Here is a 26743-nt window from a genome sequence, read left to right as displayed (position 1 = left end):
CAAAAGCACCCGGCAGTAAGTGATAGAAAACTGTAAATCCTGTCCCTTTTCAGAGCTGCCATGCTCAGTGTGGTCTGGAAATGAGCTGCAGAATCGGCTTCTGGGAGGGGGTGTTACATAATACAAACATGAAATTAAATGTTCAAATACATGTGTTTTAGGAAACAAAATTGTAACCATAATTCCTCACCTTAGAAAGCACTTTCTTTTCTAACCAATTGCTTGTTCTTCTTTTAAAATGCTACAGGAAAATTTAATCCTTTCCTACATAGTCAAGTATGAATTTATCATGTATGCTACACAAATTCAATAATAAAAATGGAATTAAAATACCTTCCTTATATATATGAACCCTTCGTACAATAAACAGCCAGTTCTGGTAAAATAATAGCCTGTTTAGTTAGGTTTTTATAATATAAATTTAGACTTGCGACTACACAGATTTTGAATCATTAAGTTTATTTGTCACTCTATATAGATATTGGTCCATTTCCACATGAACAGTAGCAACCATCCACTTCACCTAATATTCTACACAACAAAGCTGCACCACACACAAATCAGAGGAACTTCACAGGGGGAAAAGTTACAGAAATAAAAATATTTTATATTCATGCTTCAAGATATCCCCCACAGATGTTTTTGTCTATCTAATTACAAGCATCTACACTCCATAAAGCCATTCTCTTCTGAAATCAATCAACACAGTATTTTTAATATTTTTTTTATTTTTTTATTTTTTGGTTTTTCGAGACAGGGTTTCTCTGTGGCTTTGGAGCCTGTCCTGGAACTAGCTCTGTATGTAGACCAGGCTGGTCTCGAACTCACAGAGATCTGCCTGCCTCTGCCTCCCGAGTGCTGGGATTAAAGGCGTGTGCCACCACTGCCCGGTTATTTTTAATATTTTTAATATCTCTATTAAACCACACAGATCACCAAACTTGCAGAAGAGATTAAAAACAGCTAGCCTGCCAATCACACACACACACTTCCAAAACTAAGCGATTGTATAAGCATATCCAGTATTTTTGGGCTACTCTTAGTTAAAACCTTCCCTCCTGTCTCGGAGATATTTACATCAGATTAAGACATTTACAAATAGTTCATAGTGAATAACAGCTGAACTAGGATTTATCTGTCCTGTGCAAGGAACTCAAGCATTTGAAAGCTTCTAAGAAACCCAGTGCATTCTCCAACATGAATAACACAACTACTCTAAGTGGTTTACATTTCCTTCAGTGCACATTTCCAAATGTATTAAATGGAATGAAATTACGTTATTACATGGCTATATCAACAATATTTGAACATCTATGGAATCTACATCACAATTCATTTGTGTTAACACTATAAACCATTCTAAGGAAACAACAGGCACACACAAAATAGAGAACAAAATCTATGTTTTCTTTAAAATAAATTTAAGGTATACCATCTACTTTAACCATACTAAAAGATATACTTTAACAGAACAGCCAATTCCCAAAACCTGTTGTCTAAGTGTAGCATAAGGAAAACTCAATCCATCCGAATCTTCTGGTTTGTCATCCTGTAAATGATGCTATCATATCCAGGATCCATATTCCAAATGTTGTAAGAGGTGATGATCACAGCCAAGGCCAAGCCAATCATAATCCACAGTACCAAGTTGAAAACCACTGAATACTCCAAATTATACTTATATGCAAGGTTATAGGGAGTTGGGGCGGTCTAAAATGAAGAAAGGAAAAAATAAAGAAGAAAGAACTTTAGGATTATAAAAATTACTCTGATTTAATGTCTACGATTTGCTCTCTAAGAGACACTTAGGGATTCCTAAGTGGAGTAAAAGCTACCCATCTACCCTTGGAGGAGGCAGGAATGGGTCGCTTCCTAGAAGACACTGGTGCTGCTGCTAAAAGAAGGAAAGTCCAACCTCAGGAGAAGATTCAGCGGTAGCCAAGGCAACTGAAGGTGTGCAGATCCTGTGATCCGGGAAGCCTAGCCCCTGACAAAAACGTCTCTGTTTGTACCAAGAGACGTGTACAAGAATATCCTCAGCAGAACAGACAACTCTGGCATGTTTAGACAGTAGGGCACAGAGCAGGAAAATGACTCAGCTCCGGTGACCCCTTAAAATGACACTGAGCAAAGAACATCAAAACATGCACGCAGTATGGTTCCACTTGTACAAATTCAAACCTGCGAACAATACTGAAGCCCATTTAAGACTAAATAGGCTGGGCATGGGAGACTGTGATTCCAATCCCAGTACTTAGGAGATAGAAGCAGGAGGATCTCTATGAGTTCAAGGCCAGCCTGGTCTATAATAGTCAGTTCCAGGATACTTACCTCTTGTTTTGCCTCAAGGATGGTCCTGGACTTCCTCACAAGGGATGTGTCAAATGATTTGACAGTCACTAACTCTACCACTGCGTTCCCACCATAGAGACTGTACATGTCATCTGCAAACTGAAAGTCAGTGATTAACATTATGATCAATGGCAAAATACATACATTTTGTTTACATTTGTATTTTTGGTTAAGAAAAATTTCATAAAACTGTTCCTTGGTATCCACAGGTTCTAGAACTTCTACAGATTATAAACTGTATACTCTTATATGAAAGTGCATAGTAGTTGCATAGAACCTCTGTGCAGCATCCTGTATACCCTAAATCATCTCTAGAAGATATATACCACTTAACATTATCGAAATGCTACATGCATAGTTGTTATACTATATTGATTAGGGACTGATGACAAGAGTTATGGATATAAATCTCAAAATATATAGACATTGTGGAATGGATAGACTAGCTAGTTAACATTTAGAGTACCTCACATACTGATCATTTTTGTGGCTGGTCAAATATGTATTTGTTAAAATTATTTGTATCTTTATAAGTAATTATATAGCATATATACATTAGTACATATCAATACAAATATGTATAAGTTTTAATGCACAGTATCTGAAATAGTAAACCCTTACTGGTTTGCTTATGTTAAAATATTCAGTAAAGAGTTAAGCCTTAAGATACATTCAAATAGCCGGGTGGTGGTGGCACACACCTTTACTCCCAGCACTTGGGAGGCAGAGGCAGGTGGATCTCTGTGAGTTCAAGGCCAGCCTGGTCTACACAGTGAGTTCCAGGGCAGGCTCTAAAGCTACATGAGAAACCTTGTCTCAAAAAAACCAATAAATAAATAAATAAATAAATAAAATTGGAGATTGAACTTGATGGCATATAAATTTGGGAATGAAATCAGAAAGGGAAAGTCAAGAAATCTGTCCAAGTGGTCTTTTGTTAATCATGGACCTTACAGAAATTTATGGATGAGGCCTCAATAAAGAGATATAATTTCCATTTATAAATAAACTCCCATTTATTACAGATGAACGGTGTGAAGGCGATTGTGCTAGTATGCAACTTCATTAGCTCACAGTGCTGAGTGAGGATTTTGTGAGGGTGGTGATGAAACCATCCCAGAGATAGACAGTGGGGATGGATATGCACAGCACATGAATATACTCAACACCACTGAGGAAGAGTTAGGAGTGCTTAAAATGGTATGCTTTAATTATAGATATTGTCAGGATCCACAAACTCACAATGCTGCCATTGCTAGCATTAGAAAGAGATTCCCATAGGAAAGACACATGCTTTTGTTTTTTATTTTGTTTTGTTTTTACTGAAGATGGTTTGATTTTGATCTTTTGAGACAGGGCCTTAAACATGTAGCCCAGGGAGGGTTCCAACTTGTGATTCCCCTGCCTTCACCTCCAAGTGCTGGGATTCTGGCCATGTACCATCTTCTCCCGATACACACCTCTGACCGGTGGTTGGGAATTGAACTCTAACCCTGACCTATGTTCCCAATCCTACTCCTACACTATCTTAGACATAATAGAGAACCTCTAAAGCAAGCCAAGAAAAACTTCAACTGGACTGGGGGTGTGGCTCAGTGCTAGACTGCTTGCTTGATTAGCATGTGTGAGACCCAGAGCTCCACCCCTGCACGAAGGAAAAAGACAAGACTTCAATCGACAGCATTCCACAGAAGATTTTTCCATAAAGAGTCTAACCTCTCTTCTATTGTTTTTCTGTAGAAAACCAGAGTCTATGGGCTGAGAGAAGCACATTATTCTCTTGCATTAGCTTCTGATGGCTTCTTAACATTAATAATCTTACCAGCATTGGTATTTACCTTTTGGAGAGCATCCACAAGAATTCTAGAAGCATCCCTGAATTGTTCAGAGTCTTCCCCATAGCGCTTCCCAAGTTCATCCAATCCTGCCAGCTCCAATGAATACAAGTCGGGGGAATGGTCCTTGGCTAGATGCTTATGACGAGACAACTTAGAGCAGATAACACAAGTCAGATGCGAAATAAACCAAGTGAAGTTTTGCATGGGAATTAAATGTGACCGCCCTAGAACCACACCAGTGCACTGCAGCACAAAAACAGTTTAAACTGGCAGCAAAGGGAACTTCCTTAAATGGGTTTCTCATAAATCCGATACAAATCTCATTGCTTAATTTTTAAAGCTTAGATATGATCCCAGCACTCGGGAGGTAGAGGCAGGAAGATCTCTGAGTTAAGGCCACCCTGGTCTACAGAGTGAGTTCCAGGACAGAAAAACCAAAAACCAAAACCAAACAAATAAACAAACAAAACTTGGATATCAGACAAGGGATGAAACGATAACTGCCTGGGCTGATATAATGCTAGGAATTCATGAAGCAGGTCTTCCTCCTGCATACTCTCCCAGATCTCACCCGTCCCCAGCACTAAGCTTTCAAACTTCTTGAACCAAGCCTAGATAAAAAAAGGTTTGGGAAACAACTTCAGAAGCTACAGATAGCTAAGAAGATCTATTTCAGTCTTGAAGATGATTTTAAAAATCATTCACCAAAAGATAACTTGCAGATCAATTGTTTTCCTTTTGACTCAGTTAATGCTATTAATTATCCAAACTGTTGTTCTTATTTTTGATCCACAGCTATAGATACAGGAATTAAGTCTCAGTGTCTGACAAGAAATAGATGGCCAAGCTGCAACAACAGCGGGATAGTTTTATCCCCAGGACTATGTTCTTTGAGGAGTTATGGCCTCTCCAGAAGGCAGACATGGAACAGAAATGGCCACTAACATGAGACGGCATTCAGCATTCCCACCGCCACCATTTTCTCAGTTTTCATGGAATCATAAACCTGGGGCATGCTTAAAGTTTTCAACTGGCCTCATTTTCATTTCAGAATTTTCTAGGAACCAAAACAGACAGAACTTGAAAGCTCAAGCAGCCTACTTACCAAGCTCGAAATATCATGTAGCACTTGCAGTTCAGAAAGGAAGAGCAGGTCAGCCTTCAGAGACCAAAAAGTGGGCGTTACTTGAAATGCACATTAGAGAGCTATACTGCCATTTAGCAAGTACAGTTACAACATACTAGGAATACTCATCAAGTAAACTTATATTTACTATATTTATATTTTCCTCCCCTTGGTAGATTTACCGTAACTGAAACTTGAGGCAGCTTGGTGGTAGAGAATTGCCCAGCACCAGGAAAAAATGCATATAAACATTTCCTAACAAACAAGTGATGGCCACCCCCTAGTACAGTGACCACCACTAACCAGATGTAAGTTTTACTTCTGATAGAACCACATCCGAGCATCCACACTACTGTGGTTTGCCCTCAGGGGACACGGGATCCTATACTACCTTAAGATCCTATAAGCTAGCTGGGCGGTGGTGGCGCATGCCTTTAATCCCAGCACTCGGGAGGCAGAGGCAGGCGGATCTCTGGGAGTTCAAGGCCAGCCTGGTCTACAAGAGCTAGTTCTGGGACAGGCACCAAGCTACAGAGAAACCCTGTCTGGAAAAACAAACAAAACGAAACAAAACAAAAATCCTATAAGCTTACTTAATTGCCTTGAACAAGTTCCAAAGCAGAGAATTAAGACCGGTGATTCCCAGCTCCCTACAATAGCTATAAAGGACAAGAGCCAAAAGTAGGGATGGCTGTCAGGTGTGGTGGAACATGCCCTTTAAACCTCACGACCCAAGAAAGAGAGGCAGGCAGATCTTTATGAGTTTAAGGTGAGCCTCATTTACATTAGTAAGTTCCAGTCCAGCCAGGCCTACATAGTAACTATATCTCAAAAAAACAAAAAAAAAAAACAAAAACAAAATGAACAGAAAAACAACATAGGAATATCTCTCTCTCTCTACTGCAACATCCTGAAAAATGTGATTACATATTAGCAATGGCTATGAATAATGGCATTAGGTCACCAGTTCTGCACAGCTCAACCAGCTACCAAGAAGACTGGTTTGTGGCTTGTCTGGATCAACTGGCAACACTGGTATAAGAATGTAAAAGCATTTACTAAAGTGAAACTCAGGCCAGCACTGGTGGTGCACGCCTTTAATCTCAGCACTCGGGAAGCAGAGGCAGGTGGGTCTCTGTGAGTTCGAGGCCAGCCTGGTCTACAAAGTGAGTTCCAGGACAGCCAGAACACAGAGAAACCCTGTCTCAAAAAAATCAAAAAAAAAAAAAAAAAGAAAAGAAAAGAAAGGAAAAAAAATGAAACTCAGAAAAGCCAAAAGAAAGAAAGTAGGAAATGTGCCCAGTTTTCTACCACTTTCAATCTTGCTAAAGTTTCAAGTAGCATATGGAATGGGAATTTAATAATTTAATAATGCCATTCATTTGTTCACTCAACAACTGAACCACTTACTTCATTATTCCTACTCAGAGAATTGAGGGGAAGAGAGTTGAGAACGGAGTTTTCTTGAAACAGACGATTACGTAGTTGCCGTAATGTGACTGAAAGATCTTCAAAAACGGAGTTTGCTTTCCCCACCATATATACTCTCTACAAGAAGAATCCAGAACTCTGGGTTAACCACCTGGTGTAGGAGGTCCTTCTGTCTTTGTGTTGCTTTCATTGGTTAATAAAGAAACTGCTTTGGGCCTAGTGATAGGACAGAACTTAGGTATGTGGAGAAGACAGAACTGAATTCTGGGAGGAAGAAAACAGAGTCAGAGAGACACCATGGATCCCCCAGCAACAGACGCAGGGAATTTTACCCAGTAAGCCACTGCCACATGGTGATACACAGATTAATAGAAATGGTTTGAATTAAGATGTAAGAATTAACCAATAAGAAACTAGAGCTAATAGGTTAAGCAGTGATTTAGTTAATACAGTTTCTGTGTGGTTATTTCGGGGCTAAGCTAGCTGGCCAGCCATTACGAACAAGCAGCTCCTTCCCCTGCAACAACCACCTGCTATGGATTCATTCCAGCATACAGATTTTGTATAGACTTTTTCATATAGTTACTTTAAAATTATCATTAAGTAACATTTATAAGGATCTTAAATAAAAACTTTGTTACTTACTTCCTCACTGGGCGCCAACTGCAAAACCACAGGAGTTTCTTCAGAAAATAAGGAGTGAATGGAATTCGCAACACTGTCAAGGCTGAAAGGAACTGCCTGAAATGCAAGAGGACAACTGCAATTATTTTCTGAAACAAAGTAGAAAGATCATCAGGATAGTATAAGCAGGGCCCTTGGAGCAGTTCCAGGGCAACAAGCATTTTCTATTACTACTGGTGCATATTAACTGTGTATTAATGGTTTCACCATGATGGCCATGCTTCCATATATGCTTTGAACATAAGACCATCTTCTACCATTCTACCACCGTTCACTCTCCCCTCTCCTTCTTCCCCAGGGTCTTCCCTAGTCATTCTACTAGTTTTTGGTTCTCTTTTCTTTTTGAATTCTGCTTGCTACATGAGAGAAAACATAATATTTCACTTTTGGAGTCTGGCTCATTTTGTTTAATGTAATCACTTCCTATTCTACTCATTTTTCCCTGCAACTGACATACATGATTTTTCATTCTTTTTCATGGCTCCACTGGATCACCACAATTTTTCTGTGATTTTTTTTCACATAATATGTTTTGATCATATTTTTTTCACCCTCCCCAGATCGTATCCACCTTGCTACCCACCCAACTTTATGATCTATCTTTCTCTTTCACCTTTATCTATTAAGCCACCTCTCCAGTCCTATAAAAAGACTTTACAAATTATTACTTGTGTGTGTACTTACATGTGTACACATGCCATGACATATATGTAGATCCCAGAGAAGTTTGTGGAGTCAGTTCTATCTGCTTTTACATAGGTTCTAAGGATTGAATTCAGGTTGCCAGGCTTACAAGGCAAAGTGCCTTTGTTCACTGAACCTTCTTGCTGGCCCTAAGAGCTGCTTTTTAATTTGAATTTAATTTATTTTATTTTATTATTGAATGTGTATGAGTATGTTGCCTGTGTGTATGTCTGTGTACCATTTGTGTGCATGACGTTGGAGGAGGCCAAAAGAGACCACTGAATCTGGACTTACAGATGATTGTGAGCTGGCTGCCATGTGGGTGCTGGGAATTGAACCCAGGTCCTTTGCAAAAGCAGCCAGTGTTCTTAATTGCTGTGACATTTCTCTAAGTACATATTAAAGTGCAACACACATATATATGTTCTATATATATATACTATATATATTTATATACTATATATAAGTAGTACATAAAACCTGGGGTAAGGAGATTAACATTTAAAAATGAGTGCACTCTCCTAACTCAACTAGATCAAGACACAGAACACCAGTAGTGCCCCCAAAGCACCCACCTCTACCCTTAGGGGCAACCAAAATGGGGACATCTATGCTATGCTGCATTTGTTTTGTTTTACACTATTTTTAAAAAACACATTCAAAGATCTTTCTCTCGCTGGGCGGTGGTGGCGCACACCTTTAATCCCAGCACTGGGAAGGCAGAGGCAGGCAGATCTCTGTGAGTTCGAGGACAGCCTGGTCTACAAGAACCAGGACAGGATCCAAAGCTACAGAGAAACCCTGTCTCGAAAACCCAAAATAAAAACTATTTTTCTTTTAAAAATTATTTTACTCCTGATATTACAGTATTAAAATAACAAGAGGTTAAAAAGAAAGCACTGGCTCTTCCAGAGGACTCAGGTTTGATTCCCAGGACCCACACAGTGGCTAATGGGCTAATGGTCCCCTTCAGCCTCCACAGGCACCAGGCATGCACACGATGCACAGACATACATGCAGACAATACACTCAAACACACAAAGAGTAGTATTTTTTTTAATAAGCAGTAGCTCAAACTGGCATCAAACTTATTATGTAGTTCATTATATGGCCTCAAAATTGTGAAACTCCTGCCTCCACTTCCTAAGTGTCTGAATTACACTGTAGTCAGTGTGTTTTTGTTTTAATGGAGATATCTTGGTGACTTTTCCTCCAGCAGTTTTGTTTACTACTTAAAGGTTACTCTCTGTAAGCAGCAAATGAATGTCAATGCAGTACAGGCAGAAATGAAGGTAAGTAAGAAACCTTGCGGATAAATACCAGTATTCAAACGAAGCATCAATTTCAGGATTCTATGACATGAACAGACACGTTGCTTTTATCTTACTCAAGATGCATATTAACTCTTCACAAATGTCTAGAATGAGGTCATAAGAAACTGGAGAGGAGGAAGAGCAATTGAGCTTGCAAAAGCAAGTTGCCACCAGCCTCTGCAAGCGCCTGCCTTTTGTTGAACACACTCATCACCTCCTCAGGCTTGGGTGGGAACATGTATGGCACAAGCCTGCCACCTCATTCTACCTAGTGCAGTGCTTCTCAACCTTCCTCAGCTGTGGGGACCCCAACCATAACATTATTTTGTTGCTACTTCACAACTATAATTTTGCTACTGTTATATATCATTATGTAAACATCTGTGTTTTCCAGTGGTCTTAGGTGATCGATCCACAGGTTGAGAACCACTGACAATAGCACTTGGGTAAGGAAAGTAGAAGACTGAAGGATACATTCCTAGCAATCAATCAATTTGACAAGGAAAACTGATTATATAGACTGCTAAGCCCAAGAGTAGAAAGCCTGGGTGATTGGAATTGGCGACTGCTTTCCCACACTGTTTTAGACAGCTATGCATGTTTGTCTGCGACTTTCTCCATCAGTATCACTTGAAACTACAACAGCTGGCTGGCAAAATTTGAAGGCAGTTCTGCCTTTAGATTGTGTGGCCTTGGATCTCTGGGCCTCCTATCTCTTTCCCCATTTTCTTCCAAGAAACTTACAAGTAGCCGATCAAGTTCAGTCAATAAAGTGAGCTTGTCATACATAGCTCCTTCTCATGTAAAGTGAGGCTAGTCTGCTTCAAAATGTTTAGTGTGCATGGATGGGGATCAGTTGATAGAGTGCTCATTATACCCAATTATACACAAAGCCCTGGGTTCAATTCCTACCTCCACATACATTGGTGGTGTCTTGGAAACAGAGTTCAAGGCCAACCTGGGCTACGTGAGACCTTGTCTCAAAAAACAAATTTGGGGTTCTATCTATGCTATTAAACTTTAAATGGTGTTCTGGATTTTATACATTTATGCATAAATGAAATACATGGTGATCTTCACAGAAATCACATAATGAATTACAGAAGTAGTCCTGGAAAAAAAATCTTCCATTTGATCTTTATTGTTCTCCCTTTCCACTTTACTGCATTTACTCTGAAAACTCTTCTGTTTCCTTTAACTCACTGCTGTCCAATCTTAGACATCTAAATGCAGGTACATGCACTTCAGAGCTGTGCGTGCCCCTTTGGACCACTTCAACTGTATCCTGCAGTTTTTAAATATATTGTAACATTTACCAACATTCAGTTGTAAATAATTTGGAAATTCCTGGTGATTTCCTTCCTCTTCAACTCATGAAGTATTTAGGAGTGTACCACAACTATGTCTTCCTTGTTTAAAAGCAGCTGCTCGAGAGCTGTATAGTGTGGTTTAAAGAGATATAGTTCTTTGGGACTTTTCATGGAAAAACTGTTTGCCTCGCCCCTCATGTCCCCTCCTCTGAGGCATTCACTTCCACGTCCCTTTAATGGTCTCCTTGAATGGTCTCCTTTTATTTTTGCCACTATTTCTCTAATAAAACATTTTCATTACTTCATCTTGAGTTTTCCAGTTTAGGCATCATCCATTTACCATCCACTACCAAAAACGAAGTCAGCTTTCCTGTATCACCAACCACAGCCCACTCCCTGCCTCATCCATGCTGCTTCAGTCACTCCACCCAACTCCAACAATTACGTCAGAATCTGTGGAATTTGCATTAAACCAGTGACCATGCATTCTTAGGACTACATGAATCTTTTCTGTAGCCTCGCTTTATACTATACAATCACTGCTTTTCTGTTCTTGCTCTTCTGGTTCACAACAGAAATGATGAGATTTCTGTATTGTGTAGTAAAAACATTTAAAATCTAATATACAATTTCAAATGTACTCTATATTTATGCTGGTTAGTATTCTGACAATTTAATACAAGCTAGTATCATCTGGGAAGAGGGAATCTCAATTGAAAACAATGATACCATCATATTGGCCTACAGGCAAGACTGTAGGACATTTGCTTGATTAATGATTCATGTGAGAGGGCCCAGCATACTATGGGTAGTACCACCCTGCTATAGAAATTTGCACTGGGGGCTGGAGAGATGGCTCAGTGGTTAAGAGCATTGCCTGCTCTTCCAAAGGTCCTGAGTTCAATTCCCAGCAACCACATGGTGGCTCACAACCATCTGTAATGAGGTCTGGTGCTCTCTTCTGACCTGTAGGCATACACACAGACAGAATATTGTATACATAATAAATATTTTAAAAAAAGAAATTTACATTGGTATAGATCTTGGCCTATTGATACACACTTAGGTCAGTTTTGTTATGTGTATATTTCTGCTCTTGATTAAGGTATTGTGTTTATGCAGCTCATTTAAAAATGTAATGTATAATTAAGAAATATAGGTTAATAGTCATCCATGATAGTCAAGCTTATAGTCACATGTTAGTTAGGTTTTCTAGATATACAGAGATATATTTCAGTTAGATAGTTCTTCAAATCTTTCAGAGACTTTCAGGATACGGCATCCAAAATGTTTTAAGAATTTAGGACTTTTCATGACAAGGAAACTCATTTGCTTCTGGCAGCACCAATCTACTTCAAGAGGAAGATGGGCACCAAAGAGGCTTCTTACAGCATTGGTTAGCCATTTGGGCAAGAAACTGCTCTTGCTTGGACTGCTTGATGGTATGCTTTATGAACTGGACATGCAGCACCCACAGAAAAATGACTGCTGAACTTGTGTAAAGGTGAGACAATCCTTGTAGGTTCCTGCTTCATGAAAGAGTCTGCCAAACATTCTGCCAGGACACAGAGGAAAGTGAATGACAAACTGCTAATATAGGTGGAACTGTCTTTGAAATTTCCTGCTTCATGGAAAAGTCTGCTGGATACTATCAGCCTATAGGCTGAAGATGGATGCCCCAATGTTACAGAGGAACTTTGGGTGACTGTCCAGGCAGTGAGATGTCTCTGTCAATTCTAGAATTTTGGAAGTTGCTTACAAGGCACTTCCTGTTTATTTAGGTAATATTATATCCTTCTGGAGTCTTTGATGAAGTTGAAGAATAGATATAGTTAATTTTTCCTTAGTTATGATAAAAGATAAAGTAGATATAAATATTGTAACTGTAATTCTTGCTTGATAACTGTTTTGTTACATGTAATTTTTCTGTGTTAAAGTTAAAGCCTTCCTTTTTGTTTAAACAGAAAAGGGGAAATTATGTGGGAGGCCCTTCTGTCTATGGCCAAACAGTATTGCAAATAATATGGTTTCTGTGTGATTATTTTGGGGCTGAGCGGCCAGGAACAAACTAGTGGCCTCTTACAACACCACCCCTGGATGGCCGAGCTTGGGTTGTATAAACAGAACAAGCTGAGCAAGCCATTGAAGCAGGCCAGTAAGCAGTGTTGTCCGTGCTGTCTGCTTCAGCTCTGCCCTGAGTTCTTATCCTGGCTCATGATGGATTATAAACTATAAACTGAAATAAACCCTTTCCTCCCCAAGTTGCTTTTTGGTCATGGTGTTTATAACATCAACAGAAAGCAAAGCAAACAATATTTTTGTTTATTATAATCACCAATATTCTGTGCATTATATTACTAAAGAATGCTCCAATAATGCTATTTCTAGGGATATATCTAAAAGTTTATTATTATGTTTTTAAATTTACGTGTGTATATGTGTGGGCCTGAATGTATGTACATGTAACTAACATTTGTGTACAGGTGACTGACAAAGCCAGAAGAGGGTATAGAATCATCTGGAACTGGAATTCTAAGCTGTTGTGAGTGGCCTGATAAGAGTGGTGGGAGAACTGAAGCCAGTCCTCTGCAGGAGCAGCAAATGCTCTTAAGCTCTGAGCCATCTCTCTAGCCCAGTGGGTCCACGTCTAAAGGAAGTAGAAATCAGTGTGCTAAAATCTACTATACTCCCATGTTCATTGCAGCCCTAGTCACAATAGTGAAGATATGAAAGCAAACACAGTGTCTTTTAAAAAGTGGATGAAGACAGTGTCCTAGGGCTGGGGGGTATAAGGTCAGTGGTAGAGTATTTGCCTAGTATACAAGCCATCCTAGGTTCTTTCCCAGTACCAAAACAGAAAGAGGAGGGGAAATGTTGCATATATACACAATAGAAATACCATTTAGCCCTCAAAGGGCCATGGGGGTGGGGTGACACACAGTAAGACTTGTCCTTTGTGACAACGTGGGTAAGTCAAAACATTACGCTAATTGAACTAACCTTGGTGCTAAACAAATAATGTGACCTCATTGATGTGTGCAGTCTAAGGAAGATGATTTCACAGAGCAGGATGATATGTTATCAGGACCGAGGGGGAAGTGGACAGGGAAAGGGATGCTGACCCAAATACATGAAGTTTTTGGTGTCTTTGAGACAGGGTTTCATTATGCCACCCACACTTGCCTCAAACTCACTATGTAGCCTAGGTTGGCCTTAAATTTGCAGCACTCCTCCTGCCTCAACTTCCCAATGTCTGTAATTATACAGACATTGGTTCTTTACTGTGTGTTCAGGCTTGCCTTGTGATCTAGTTCATGGCCATATGCTGTAGGACAGTGGTCTGTACATTTGTATTTTTAAATAAATGCTGATTGGCCAGTAGCCAGGCAGGAAATATAGGTGGAGTGACCAGGCAGGAAGTAGAGGCAGGGCAAGGAGAACAAAAAATTCTGGGAAGAGGAAAAGTCAGTCTGTAGTTGTCACCCAGACAGAGAGGAAGCCAGACACAGAGCAAGCAAGATGTGACAACCTTGCTGAAAAAGGTACCAAGCCACATGGCTAACACAGAAAAGAATTATGGGTTAAGATGTAAGAATTAATTAATAAGAAGCCTGAGCTACTAGGCCAATCCGTTTATGATTAATGTAGACCTCTGTGTGTTTATTTGGGACTGAATGACTGGTAGGACCTGGTGGGACAGAAACCCCCAGTCAACAAATGGTGCCCAATGTGTGGACAACTGCATCCACAGAAAGCCTGCTAGAGCTTGGGAAGTAATTCTAGACAGAAAGGAATACAGTTAAGCAGGGCTTATTGATAGCAGCATTTTCTCAGATGGGCTCTGTTTGCTAAAAGCAAACATGTCTTATTTAAGAGAGGCTTCCTGACTCAGCTTTAGCTGCAAAAGCTTTGCAGCCCTTTTAAGAGGTTCTGCCACAAAACATTTAAATGGTTTTTATGAATAGCTAACTGCATACTTTTTGGTGGTGACAGGGACCTTGAAACACCATACAATTGTGGCAATAAACATGGCTCTGGCCAGTACCTCTGCCATGAGGCTAAACTCTCAGAAAAAAGCTAAGGAATGGGTTGAATCTAGCCAAAGTTACGGCTTTAATCCTAGTCATATCGCTTAGCAAATTGAAGACTAATGTGATCAGAAAAACAGAGATATACAAGTAAATATAGATTCAAAGACAGAGAAGAAACCTCTAAACAGTTTACTGTGTGTTTAAAAATACGTGTAGGCTTGGAAGAAAAAAAGAATAGTCCTTAAAATAAAAAAGGAAAAAAAAAGAGAGTAGTTGGGTGTGGTGACACACACCTTTAATCCCAACACTTGGGAGGCAGAGGCAAGAGGATCTCTGTGTGTTCAAGGACAACCTGGCCTACAGAGTAAATTCCAGGACAGCCAAAGATACACAGAAAAACCCTGTCTCAAAAATCCAAAAACTAAAAATAAAAGAAATAGAGGTTCAAATAAAGGGACGTAAAGATGAAAAATACACAGAGAGTCTGGATACTGTATGTTATTGTGCTGTTATAAAATTGTTTGATGGCTGAGGAAGGAGCAAAAGCTGCTAAAAGACATTTGATTATAAATGCTGCTGGATTAATCCAATATATATATTGAAAATGCTTTGACTTTAAAATTTAAGTCAAAAGATATTTTACTTTGGAGAGAGGGTTTTGTTTTTGTTCCCACAGGAAATGAGGGACTGTGGATTCATTCTGTGTTAAGAAAAATCAGGTTTGACCAAGGAAGACCCCCCCTGAGAAATCTCTGATAGGAGCAGATGGCCCAGATGTCTGAGTTCTACATCCAGAACAGTTGAAAGACTGTTGACTGAGATGATCAAGCCTCCCTCACAGGATACTCCAGTCAGGACTTGATCATAATTCTAAATTTTCTTTAGGTGCTCAAGATTATCAGTGCCTCCAATCAACAGGAAGTATCCTGGAAAACTATGCCCACATTCCCCAAAAATGGACTATGGATGTTTGCCTTTGTTTAGAATGTTGGCTACAAGTTGTTATGGATAATGATCAGTAGAAAAGCTAAACAATGGAGATCTGATTCAGAGTTCTTATTTAAAAAAGGGTGGCGGGGAAGTGCTGTGGGGCAACAGTCTGTACCCTGTTAACTATATTATAATAAAATGCTGATTGTCCAGTAGCCAGGCAGGAAGTATAGGTGGAATGACCAGGCAGGAAGTAGAGGCAGGGCAATGAGAACAAGAGAATTCTGGGAAGAGTAAAAGTCAGTCTGTAGTTGTCACCCAGACAGAGAGGAAGCCAGACACAGAGCAAGCAAGATGTGACTGCCTTGCTGAAAAAGGTACCAAGCCATGTGACTAACACAGACAAGAATTATGGGTTAAGATGTAAGAATTAATAAGAAGCCTGAGCTACTAGGCCAATCAGTTTATGATTAATATAGACCTCTGTGTACTTATTTAGGACTGAACAACTGGTGCAACCTGGTGGGACAGAAACATCAGTCAACAGCCGTGTGTGTGTGTGTGTGTGTGTGTGTGTGTGTGTGTGTGTGTGTGCGCGCGCGCGTGCGTGCGTGCGTGCGCTGGGAATTGGACCTAGGCTTCAAGCACACTAGGTAAACACCCCACAACTGAGCTATGAATACATTTCCAGCATGGTTTTGTTTCTGTAAGCATGCCACATGTACTTGGAAATAGGATCACAGTAAAGTCTGAAAAAATTTTCTCAAAGTGACCATCACACACAGATCAGCTATATAATGAAATTAGAAATTAAAACAGTAATTATTGAACAAGAATCCACACATCTGGCAGTGAACTATATTTATAACAAATGAGTTAAAGAGTCACAATCTACATTATAAATTAAATTACAAATTAATTTAAATATAAATTAAATTAAAATATAAACACAATACCATCCATCAAAAATGTCCTATAATAGCTTCATTGTAAACATTCTTTTCCTTCAAGTGTCACAGTTTTTCTGTACATGTTTGTTGTCATTTTTGCAGTGCTGGGGATGGGACCTGGGCTACACCACTCCTCTATATTTTCAACCTTAACACATTTGCAAATTTCTTTGTGACTGACCTGTTAACCTTAGGTCCAGGGGAGTGACCTGTTTACTTCACCTATTTTATTGTGTCACTTTTTCCCTTCAAGTTGCAAATTCAACTCACCTTCAACTCCTCTCTCTCTCTCTCTCTCTCTCTCTCTCTCTCTCTCTCCTTCTTTTTTGGAGACAGGGTTTCTCTGTGTAGTCTTGGTTATACTGGAACTCTCTCTTTAGTCCAAGCTGGCCTCAACTCAGGGATCTGCTTGTCTCTGCCTCCTGAGTGCTGGGATTAAAGGCGTGTATCACCATGCCCAGCTCATCTTCAATTTCCAATCAAAGGAGGCCTTGTTGCAGAGGTGCCCCCCCCACCCCAGGGGAAGATTATCTGAATGTGGAAGGGACCTCTCTATACCCATAATTCTGACTGTTTTCAGGTGACTCTTGGGGCCTCATGATCAAGAATGGCAAGCCAGCCCTTCTGAAGCAGCTAGAGTTTTACTAGTCTTCCCAAGCACAAATGAAAGCATTTTATGGCCCCTAGCCTTCTATAGAGAATAAAACTTCAGGGTCAGCTCCTGTTCATGGCACTGCCTCTTTGGCACTCTGTTGGAAGCAGTATATCACTGGGAGTGGCCGTGGACGGCTTAGACTTGTGCCCTCTGAACTTCCTTGCTCTGCTTTTGCTCTTGGCTTGAAAATAGAAGCCCTTAGCTTCTTGCTCCAGTCACCATGCCTCTACCCTGCCATCTCGAACTCATCCCTCTGGAACATAAGCCTCCCAAAGCTTCCCTTCCGTAAGTGGACTTGGTTGTGGTAGTCCATCATAGCAATGGACAAGTAGCAGGTGGCATACCTCTTAACTTAGAACTCTCCCTCACAGATCATCACCAACTTCCAGAAAACATACAACCACCATGGAATTGTTTTTTGTAAGAAGAACTACTTTCATAGAATTTAAAAGGAAATTGTAGAGAAGTTGCATTCAGAAAAGATGTGTTTAGAATACAATTCATTTTTTTAAAATGACAAAACAAGCAAGATAGTAGAGCCAGTTCAAAGGATACAGAGACTGAAATTACATGCACACTCATGTATTCAACGGAGATACTAGGATAAGGCTACATAGGTAATATTGAGGTATTAGTTAAGAGAATAAGACAAATTTTGGGAGCTGTCTACACCAGTAGACGGAAATCATTTGCACTCATGTCAATTGACAGAGAAAGTTTCCAGTGCACCCGGTTTATATAAAAAATACTCACATTCTCCAAAGGATAGGAGATGACACTGCCCACAGGGAGAGCCAGTTTATCCACTCCCTTCACCATCACCATAATGGTAGCCCGTGGCCGGTGGAATAGGTTACCCACTGCAAGCCCTGGCCAAGACAGGTCCTAAATGTTGAAAAGCACAAAAGTTTGCTTAATTCTCAAGTATGGAAACTGTCTCCGCAGTATCATCTAAAACTAGACAAAGGGTTCTGGGACGACACTGGCTGGAACATCCAAACAACGCTACCATCTCCTAAGGGCAGCATGAATGCCTGTCTTCTTCACTTTCTTAAAATTACACTTATCAGAACGCTCGCTCCCAACTTTTATGTAAAAACAAAAGCAAGCGAATAGAGAAAACCCATGTGTTCTGCATTTTCCAGACTCTGAACTGTTGTCCTCTTCCCGCATCATGTTTTCCGTTATGCACAGCATCACTCTTACCTTCTGCAGTGACAGCAAGAACTGTCGAAATGCTCTCTACTAAGCACTTTATATATAAAATTCCTCTTACCAATAACTATTTATAAAGCTTATTTTAACAGCCATTTGTGGTGAAATTTAAGCTTGTGGAGTACTACGTACAAATTTCACCCCCTCAGTGTAAACGACCAATCCTGCTCACTTTGGTTGTCCAAATGAACTGGAGCGCATGGGCTATACCCTTAGCCCAACTGCCAAGCAGAGCTGCCGGTTTTGAGAGTGCTTGGAGTCTAGAAGTGACTGATGATATCAGCAGCCAATTTAAAGTGGCAAGAGAGAGTATAATGACAAGACAGAGCAAGTGGCATCTCCTCCTCCTAAGCTCTGAGCTTTAGGCCTCTTGGAGTGAATGGATCTAGGCCCCTCTACTACAGTTCTATCGCTAGCCAGGGACTACCACAGGTCAGTGACATTCTAGGAAAACACAGCTACCAGCTGCATCATTCTATTCTCGGATAAGAAATGTAGACAGGTTAGCATTTGTAGCAAATCTATTTCCTACACTAAAAAAAATGACACAGCCTATTAATAACAGCACACCTGTAATATGTAAACTACTACATGTCAACTAGAAATAAAAATATACTTAACAGGAAGTAGAAAAAGACAATATCTCCTGAGTAAATTGGGAGCATGGGGACCTTGGGAGAGGGTTGAAGGGGAAGGGAGAGGCAGGGAGGGGAGCAGAGAAAAATGTAGAGCTCAATAAAAATTAATAAAAAAGATTTGAAGAATACCTACTAATGGAAATAAATCTCTATATATCTAGAAAACCAAAGAAAATATATATGCTTAACATACTCGAGAGATACATCCATACACACAAAAGTTCTCACAATGATGAATACATGTTCTCATAATGATGAATGAAGACTTGGTTTTAGAAGCACTTACCTAAGATTACCCCAAATACTAATGAGCCTTTAAAATTTTGTAATCTCTGGCAAATGTACCTATGTGTTTGTTGCTCTGACAATCGGAATAAATCAATAAAAAGGTTTTAGAAGCAATTACAACCATTTTTTTAGTACACATACTTCTTTCACAGAGAAGCCCATGGACAATGCAGCCACATCTGGGATTCGATCTCCTGGTATGGGCCAATTTCCATTTCGAAAAACAACAGACCCTGGCGATCTTAATATGCTAAATTCATTCCCTAAAGCACCTGAGGAGAGAACAGATTGGTAAATGAATTATCATCATTTTATATATATACATCATTGTATCCATCTTGAAGTTTATTAAACAATACATTTATTAAACAATACATTTTCCCATTCCTCACTGGCTGAACATGCTAAATTATGTTTGGACAAAGTACTGAATTTTAAACATGGAAAAATGTGGGGCGGAATGCTAGGGATGGAATGCCAAGTCTTTATGGCACAGGTACACATGCCATGGCAATTGTGAAACCGTTAGTCCCAGATGGAGCTATACTCTGAGTACCATCAACAATTTCCCCCCAAAGTATCACTCTAAGAATTTAAGTATTAAATATTCTGTTGGAACAGGGTACATGTGAAAGAGGAATTCCTTTTTAAAATTTGTTGTTGTTGTTTTTTCAAGACAGGGTTTCATTGTAGCTTTGGTGCCTGTCCCGGAACTCGCCCAGGTTGGCCTTGAACTCACAGAGATCCACCCTCCTCTGCCTTCCAAGTGCTGGGATTAAAGGTGTGTGCCACCATTGCCTGGCTCCTTTTTAAAATTTTAAATTAGCAAATATTAACTCTGGATAAGGGCTTTCATTATGGTATTTTTATAGATATATAATGAATTTTGATCCTATTTACCCATTATCCTCTCATCTCCCCCATTCCCACTGACCCCCCCTTCCTTCTTCGTAACTAGTCTCCTTTCTATTTTCACGTCTTTTGGGGGAAGTGGCCCGTCAATGAATTTAATAAGGTCTGCAGACAGGAGCCAGAGTGAAGGATCCTTTACAGGTGTATGAGCACCTTACCAATGACTACATCAAGAAAATCCCCTGCCCCTGCAACCATGAACTGCTTATAGCTCCTCAGGGATGGGTGGGGCCTCATGAGACTCCTTCCTTCAGCTACTGCTAACTGCCTATAAATCCTCAGGGAACAGTGAGGCTTATGAGCCCTCCACAGTAATGGCGCGAAGTTGATGGGCCCAATCTTGTGCAACTAATTACAGTTACTGTGGGTTCAAGACTGCCATGATCATGTCATGCCTGTAGACAGTGTTCTACAACAGCCTTCTGCTGGCTCTTACATTATTTTTATGTATTTGTTTATTACACATGTATGAGTATTTGCCTGAAGGCATGTTTGTACTTGGTGCCCTCAGACCAATAAAGGGCATCAGATTCCCTAGAACTGTAGTTTCAGGTGATTGTGAGGCACCATGTAGGTACTGGCAACTGAACCCAGGTCTTCTGCAAGAATAGTAAGTGCTCTTAACCGCTGAGCTTCTCTCTAGCCTCGGGCACTTACCTGCTTTCTGCCCTCTCTTTCAAAATATTCACTGAGCCTTGAAGAAGTGAGAGAAGGTTCTACTAATGATGTTGATAGCCTCCTACAGATGGCCCTTAAGAAGGGAACGTGGCAGTTTAGCAAGAACAGAAATCAGCGGCAGTTCTCTGGTATTGAAAAAGCAAAAATGCCAAAGCCCTGGCACTAAAAGGGAAGGGAAGCTGGAATCTTTGAATTATTCTGCCATCAGACTTCTCTATAATATGCAAATGTATGACATTCCTGTTTCACTATAATACTCTGGCAGGCTAACACATCCTTATAGGTTAGTATATCTTAGGATATCACAGGCATAAGGATGTCAATGAAGATTTTCAAGGATGGGGGGCAGTGCACGTGTTACCAGCTGGGACATAAAACACCTCAGTCATCAGAAAACTAAGTCCAGGAATAGTGCTTTCAGTTGCCACATCAGGAAGCGAGCAAAGGTACCCTGTAGTCACTAATGACCGAGAGTGTTTGGCACCAACAGCTAAGTCAAGGAGGAGAAGAAAGGAGCGGCCTTAAAGGCCTCCCCTAAGGATGGACTATTTGCTTCTTCACCAGTGTTTGAGTGATCTGTTTTGACTTCCTGGTGCTGGGGATGTACTCCAAGGCTTGAAGCACCCCTCGGCTGAGCCGCACCCGCCAGAATGACAAGTCGTCAATGGAAACTTCTGGGTTCCTGGGAAAGCATTAGTTCCAAATCCAAAAGCAACCTTGGTGAGGCCTACAGGGAAAGAGAGGCTTTGCAAAGGCCTGGGGGTTACTCCCTGACCTCAAGAGCCACCTTCAGAAGTGGGAGTGGGGCGAGAGCAGCCAGTGTTTTGGCTTTGCAGTGCTGACAGTAAATAAAAGGCCTCCGGAGGGTGCGGGTGCACTAGGACCAGTTAGGAGTTTCAATTCAGCCCAGGGCCAGAGCAGAAAGCAAATGAAAGAACTTATCAGAACGCAAAGGTGTCTGGAACCAACAGACGTCCAGGTCTGTTACCTTCAGGGCAAATTCAAAATAGAACACCTCAGGCACCTTGACAGTCAGCCTTCTCTGGAAAGGCTGGGAAACAGGTAAGAAGCCCAGACTTTCTAAGCTTGCACACTTTCCAGGAATCAAGCCTTGCAGATAGCTTTGTTCTGAGACGTGGTCCCACGCCTTCCACTCCCACGAGCTGGCGTGAAGTAACTGCCTCACCTTTGAGGTGAGATTCAACCTCACCTCAAAGCACAGCACTCTTTACTGGCCCACTGCTCAGAAAGGTGATCTTGTCTAAACTTGCACAAGCTGCAGGCACCACACCTCAAGGATGCCGAGCAGAAGCTGTCCTTCTCAATGCTACTAGTGATGGGGGCATGCCCATCAGTTAGGCCAGCTCCATTGTCCTAGTGTTCTAGCTCTTTGGAAAACGTTCCCTTGTGCTGAACTGAAATAGGCTGCCTAACCTCCAACTTCCTAGGCTTCCATGCCGCTGGTCAATCTCCAGATAACCTGTCCCCAGGGAAAGTCTAGAGTCCAGGTCATCTGCTTCTTCTCACATCTCTTCACCTCTAGTCATGAGAGATAAAAGAACACTGAGCCTAACACAATCTTCTGTCCCGCTTTCTTCCAGACTTTCATTCATCCACTAAGAAGTTATTCCCTCACCGTCTATTAACCTAGCTTTTTGGTCAAGACACATCAACAGCTAAGTGACGACATGGAAGACCCTGCATTACCTAAGCTAACGGAAGGCAGGGATTTCAGTGTGTCTACGTTTCTAGGGCTGAGAAAAGCACCTGAAAGCCATTGCTCAGTAAATGCGCTGAGTTGATGAGCGAATGAAGTCACACCTGAAACTACCCATGCTTCCCCTCTCCTGAGCAGAAAGCAAGTCCTGGGTGCTGCCACTCTCAACTTAGAACCACCAAACCCTACTGGTGGCTTGCCCAAACCAAAGCATCTCGAAATCAAACATGCTTCCCTTCAGGGGGAGAACCTAGGGACCACACAGTCCACTCCTCTGCTTTTCTACTTCGTCTCACGCTGCCTGCTTTGGCCCCCAGTCTCTGGCTGCTCCACTGAAACACAATTCTCAGCCCTTAATTCCCTAACTTCCCCATGCATCTGACACTGGCAAGTCCCTCTTTGAAATCCCATCCTGGGATTGATAAAGACAAGGCCTCTGCCCTTCAAATTCCTTGACTGCTGCTGGGCTAGCTCTCCTGCACAGCTGCTGTGGCAGGCTTTGAGGATCCGCTCTTTCAACAGAAGAATGGGAAGTGAAAATAGCCCATGCATCTACCTGTCTTTATGACACATATGCTACACATGTGTACAATAATTGGTTACAAAACACACATAAAGGGAATTTATAATGTTCTTCCCAATGTAATCAGGATAAAAACCCAAGTTTAAAACATGACCATTCCTAGTTTAAAAAAAAAGAATTTAACATGGCCATTCCTACTTAAAATAAAAGGATTTTTAAAAAAAAGCATACATGGAAATTCTAGTACATTCCCCAGTATTCAACTGAATCATGCTTCACACTCCATTTTAAAGATCAGAGGACTCAATTCTGTGTCATGCTCCCTGATTTGAGCCCATATACCCTAAGGCTGCAAACACCCAAAACACTGCCAGCTCCCAGATCATTATTCTCAGTCTAGATCTCCCCCAGTCTTAGGCTGAGGCACTCAGCATTCTGTTGACATTTTCTTCCAGGTCTCACGGCAGGCGCGCTTAAATGCTACCATTGCTTTGAACCTAACTCACTAGCTCTCGCAGACTTCTGCAGTCTCTCCGAGCCAGCTGCTTAAACACTTCCTCCTTAAACCCTTCCACAGGGCCACAGCAATCAGCCACTGCTTTCAGCTGCTCTTCTTCAGAATTATTTCCTGAATCCCACCACCACCACCACGTCCGTTCCTCACCAGGTTTGCTCCAGCTGGCTGCCTAGTACCCTGTCAATCCACCCTAGGATCCAGCTTTTTCTTCATATTTTCAAAATACAGATCTGTTTATTCATCCTCTGCTTAAATGCCAGTGCTCACCGCCTAGGGCCTTGCAGGGAAATCCAAAATGTCCCCTGATTTCTGAGCTCTCACCAAAAGCTCTGCTCTTCAGTCTCCAGCGCTCATGCATACGCTGTTCCACCTAAATTATTTTCCCCACCTCAACCTTTCACACAGTTTTCTCAGGAGGTACCTCCCCTGGGAAAGTTCCTTAAGCCTCTCCACTTTGGGGTTGAGAGGTAGTGCCCCTTCCCTGGAGAACTCCACTGTCTTGTGCACTGAGCTTCTTTAAATGGTGACTGAAATCAGTCAATTTTAAAAAGGGGGGAGGTTGCTTCTATCCTCGAGGACATCAGTTACCAAAATCAACTCCCTCCTTTACATTTCTACAAATTCCATGTGTTAGCTCTTGGTCCTTCTTCTCCTGAACTTTCCAAATATGCCTCAGAACATGCTATTCAGAGCCCAAGTTCTCTAGTTCTCTCTAGTTCCCTAACACTGTTTTGAAGTAAACAGTGAAATCAGAGCTCTTAAAGATGTTTTCCACCAAATCACACTTAGTCATTGTGGAAAATAATACTGTGTACTCACCTGACAAGACCCAGCAATGCAGAAGCTCAGATTGTTATGTGAACTAGACCATTTTAGCAAGGACAGCATGCCCAAACCACGCGGAGAAACAATTATTTTAACTTAGACAAAAACCAAACCAAAACCCTAAACCTCACTGACTCAGAATGTCATGGAGCTGAACACAGTGGCACCCAGAAGGCAGAGACAGGCAGTTCTTTGAATTCCAGGCCAGCCAGGACCTCAAAAGATACCAGGCATGAAATTAAAACATGGAATTTCAACAGATGCCTAGTTAAACCAGGGTGCGAATGGGAAAATTTTGTTTTTAACTTTGAAAACTCAATTAAAACAAAAGAATTTTCCTAAAGTATATATATTTGTGTGCGTGTGTGCACTTGTGGAATCCAAGGTCAACCTCCACCATCTTGTCTCAGGAACTGTCCACCTTGTTTTTCAGATAGGGTCTCTCATTGGGATGTGAAGCTCATCCATTAGGCTCCAGTAGCCAGCAAGGAACTTCTAGTGATCTACCTGGTCTACCTCCCCAGCCCTGAGATTATAAGCATGCACCATGCTGGGGTTCACACTCATCCTGCATGCTTTTGTGACAAGCACTTACCAAGTACTTCAAAAAGCCCCAAAGTATCTTGATAAATAAATCAGAAAGGCCGTTCCAGAGCTAACAACAGAAATGAAAAAGACCCAAACACTTGGAGACCTGGAAATAATTGTAACTATTAAGACAGAACACTGGGCACCCCCAAGGGGGCGGGGGGTAAAGCTTTGGTTTTCAAACTCATCACTAGTCTTTTTCACTTCAACTGCCATTCCAGAAGCAGGACCTCTCAGCATCTCACACAGCATAGGCAGAAGATATCCTTGCCACAAAACACCCATTCCTCCAAGATGTTCTTCGCTGGTTGTTTTCCAAGAAAGGGTTTCTCTGTGTGGTTGTCCTGGAACTCACTCTGTAGACCAGGCTGGCCTACCTCTGCCTCCAGACTTCTGGGATTAAAGGTGTGAGTCACCACGCCAGGCCTGCCTCCACTTGACTTCCTGTTCCCTACTGTCTGCAAGCCCAGTCTCTGCCCCACTACTCCCCAGTTGTCACACAGCATTCCCTGTGCCATACAATAGAGAGTGGAGATATAGACACTACTTGGAACTCAACTGATCTGCCTTTGGATCCAGTTCTGTTACACACTACCTGTGTCATGCCGGCTTGATTTAAAACTGCCAAAAGAGGAAACGCTCTTCTAAGGATTACTGTAAAAAGAAACGCCATTACCACATGATTCGCAAGCCACAGGCCAAATGTTAGCTCATTTCCACGCTTCTTGTTCTATGTTAGAGAACCTAGGCTCCACTAAGAAAGCTACCATTTATTTGACATGTGACCCTAAAAGCATGACTCACAACCCAGTCTCTACATCCTTCAAATTGGGAACTGAAATCAATAGTGAGAGAGTGTCTGCGTTCGCCTGAAGAAATAATCACATAAACAAACAAACCAACCCCGAAGACTCAATTTTGCATCCTGATGGAGGCAAATATGAGGGAGGCAAGGTTTCATCCAATGTTAATAACACCATTAGAAACGAAGTGGGGGGAAAATGACAGCAGCCTCAGCCGCTAAGCCGTTGGCTGGCTTTCCCTTCTTGGTAGTGGGCTGTGGTTCAACGGTGTATTGAGAAAGGCAACCGGTCCTCGGAAGGGCCTTGAACGGGGAAGGAGCGATCCCGCAGATGGGAGGACAGGGTCCCCTCCGGCGACGCGCCTTCCCCCAAAAGGCTGATGCTGGTTCCGGAGCCCCCCGGGTGGCCTTGCCCGGCACCGGAGACCACCAGGCCGCGTCTCCCAGGCTAGATCACAGATAGGAGCCCCGAGGAGGGCCGCCTAGCCCAGGCCGCCCCCACTGCGGCCCCCGCCCGCAGCCGCGCCCGCCCAGGGTCCCCGCGCTCCGCGGCTTCCCGCAGTGCACCCCGGCTGCTCACCCGTCACCAGCAAGGACAGGAGAGCGACGATGAACACAGCCATGACGCCACCGCGGCTGCAGCGGAGATGGGCTACACGAAAAGGGACGTTAGGACTCCAGGGAGCACCGCAGCCCCACCGAGTGACGCGCTCCCGAAGGTTGCGAGTCCTACGCC

General features: G+C 41.8%; 1 protein-coding gene across 1 annotated transcript; it reads right to left on the bottom strand.

The window, feature by feature from the left end:
• Nucleotides 1-442: 442 nt before the first annotated feature.
• On the bottom strand, nt 443-26743 carry Atp6ap2 (ATPase H+ transporting accessory protein 2). The gene is made up of 9 exons (XM_075957539.1): nt 26588-26743; nt 19587-19717; nt 18058-18189; nt 7393-7488; nt 6727-6864; nt 5296-5349; nt 4191-4340; nt 2332-2451; nt 443-1710 (listed from the first exon to the last, which is right to left on the bottom strand). The coding sequence occupies exons 1-9, from the start codon at nt 26628-26630 to the stop codon at nt 1519-1521; spliced, it is 1056 nt and encodes a 351-aa protein (XP_075813654.1). The 5' UTR covers nt 26631-26743; the 3' UTR covers nt 443-1518.

This window comes from Microtus pennsylvanicus, chromosome X, assembly GCF_037038515.1.
Source record: "Microtus pennsylvanicus isolate mMicPen1 chromosome X, mMicPen1.hap1, whole genome shotgun sequence".
Classification (NCBI taxonomy): domain Eukaryota; kingdom Metazoa; phylum Chordata; class Mammalia; order Rodentia; family Cricetidae; genus Microtus; species Microtus pennsylvanicus.
The sequence above is the reverse complement of the archived record's forward strand: the minus strand, read 5'-3'. Positions and strand labels throughout refer to the sequence as shown.

Excerpts from the sequence above, each read along its gene's own strand:
- Atp6ap2 (XM_075957539.1), bottom strand. The coding sequence starts at position 26,630 with ATGGCTGTGTTCATCGTCGCTCTCCTGTCCTTGCTGGTGACGG. Across the intron at positions 6,865-7,392 it reads AGTTGGCGCCCAGTGAGGAA|AGAGTATATATGGTGGGGAA; the intron begins GTAAGTAACAAA and ends TTCTTCTTGTAG. Across the intron at positions 4,341-5,295 it reads TACATGATATTTCGAGCTTG|TTGTCTCGTCATAAGCATCT; the intron begins GTAAGTAGGCTG and ends ATCTGCTCTAAG.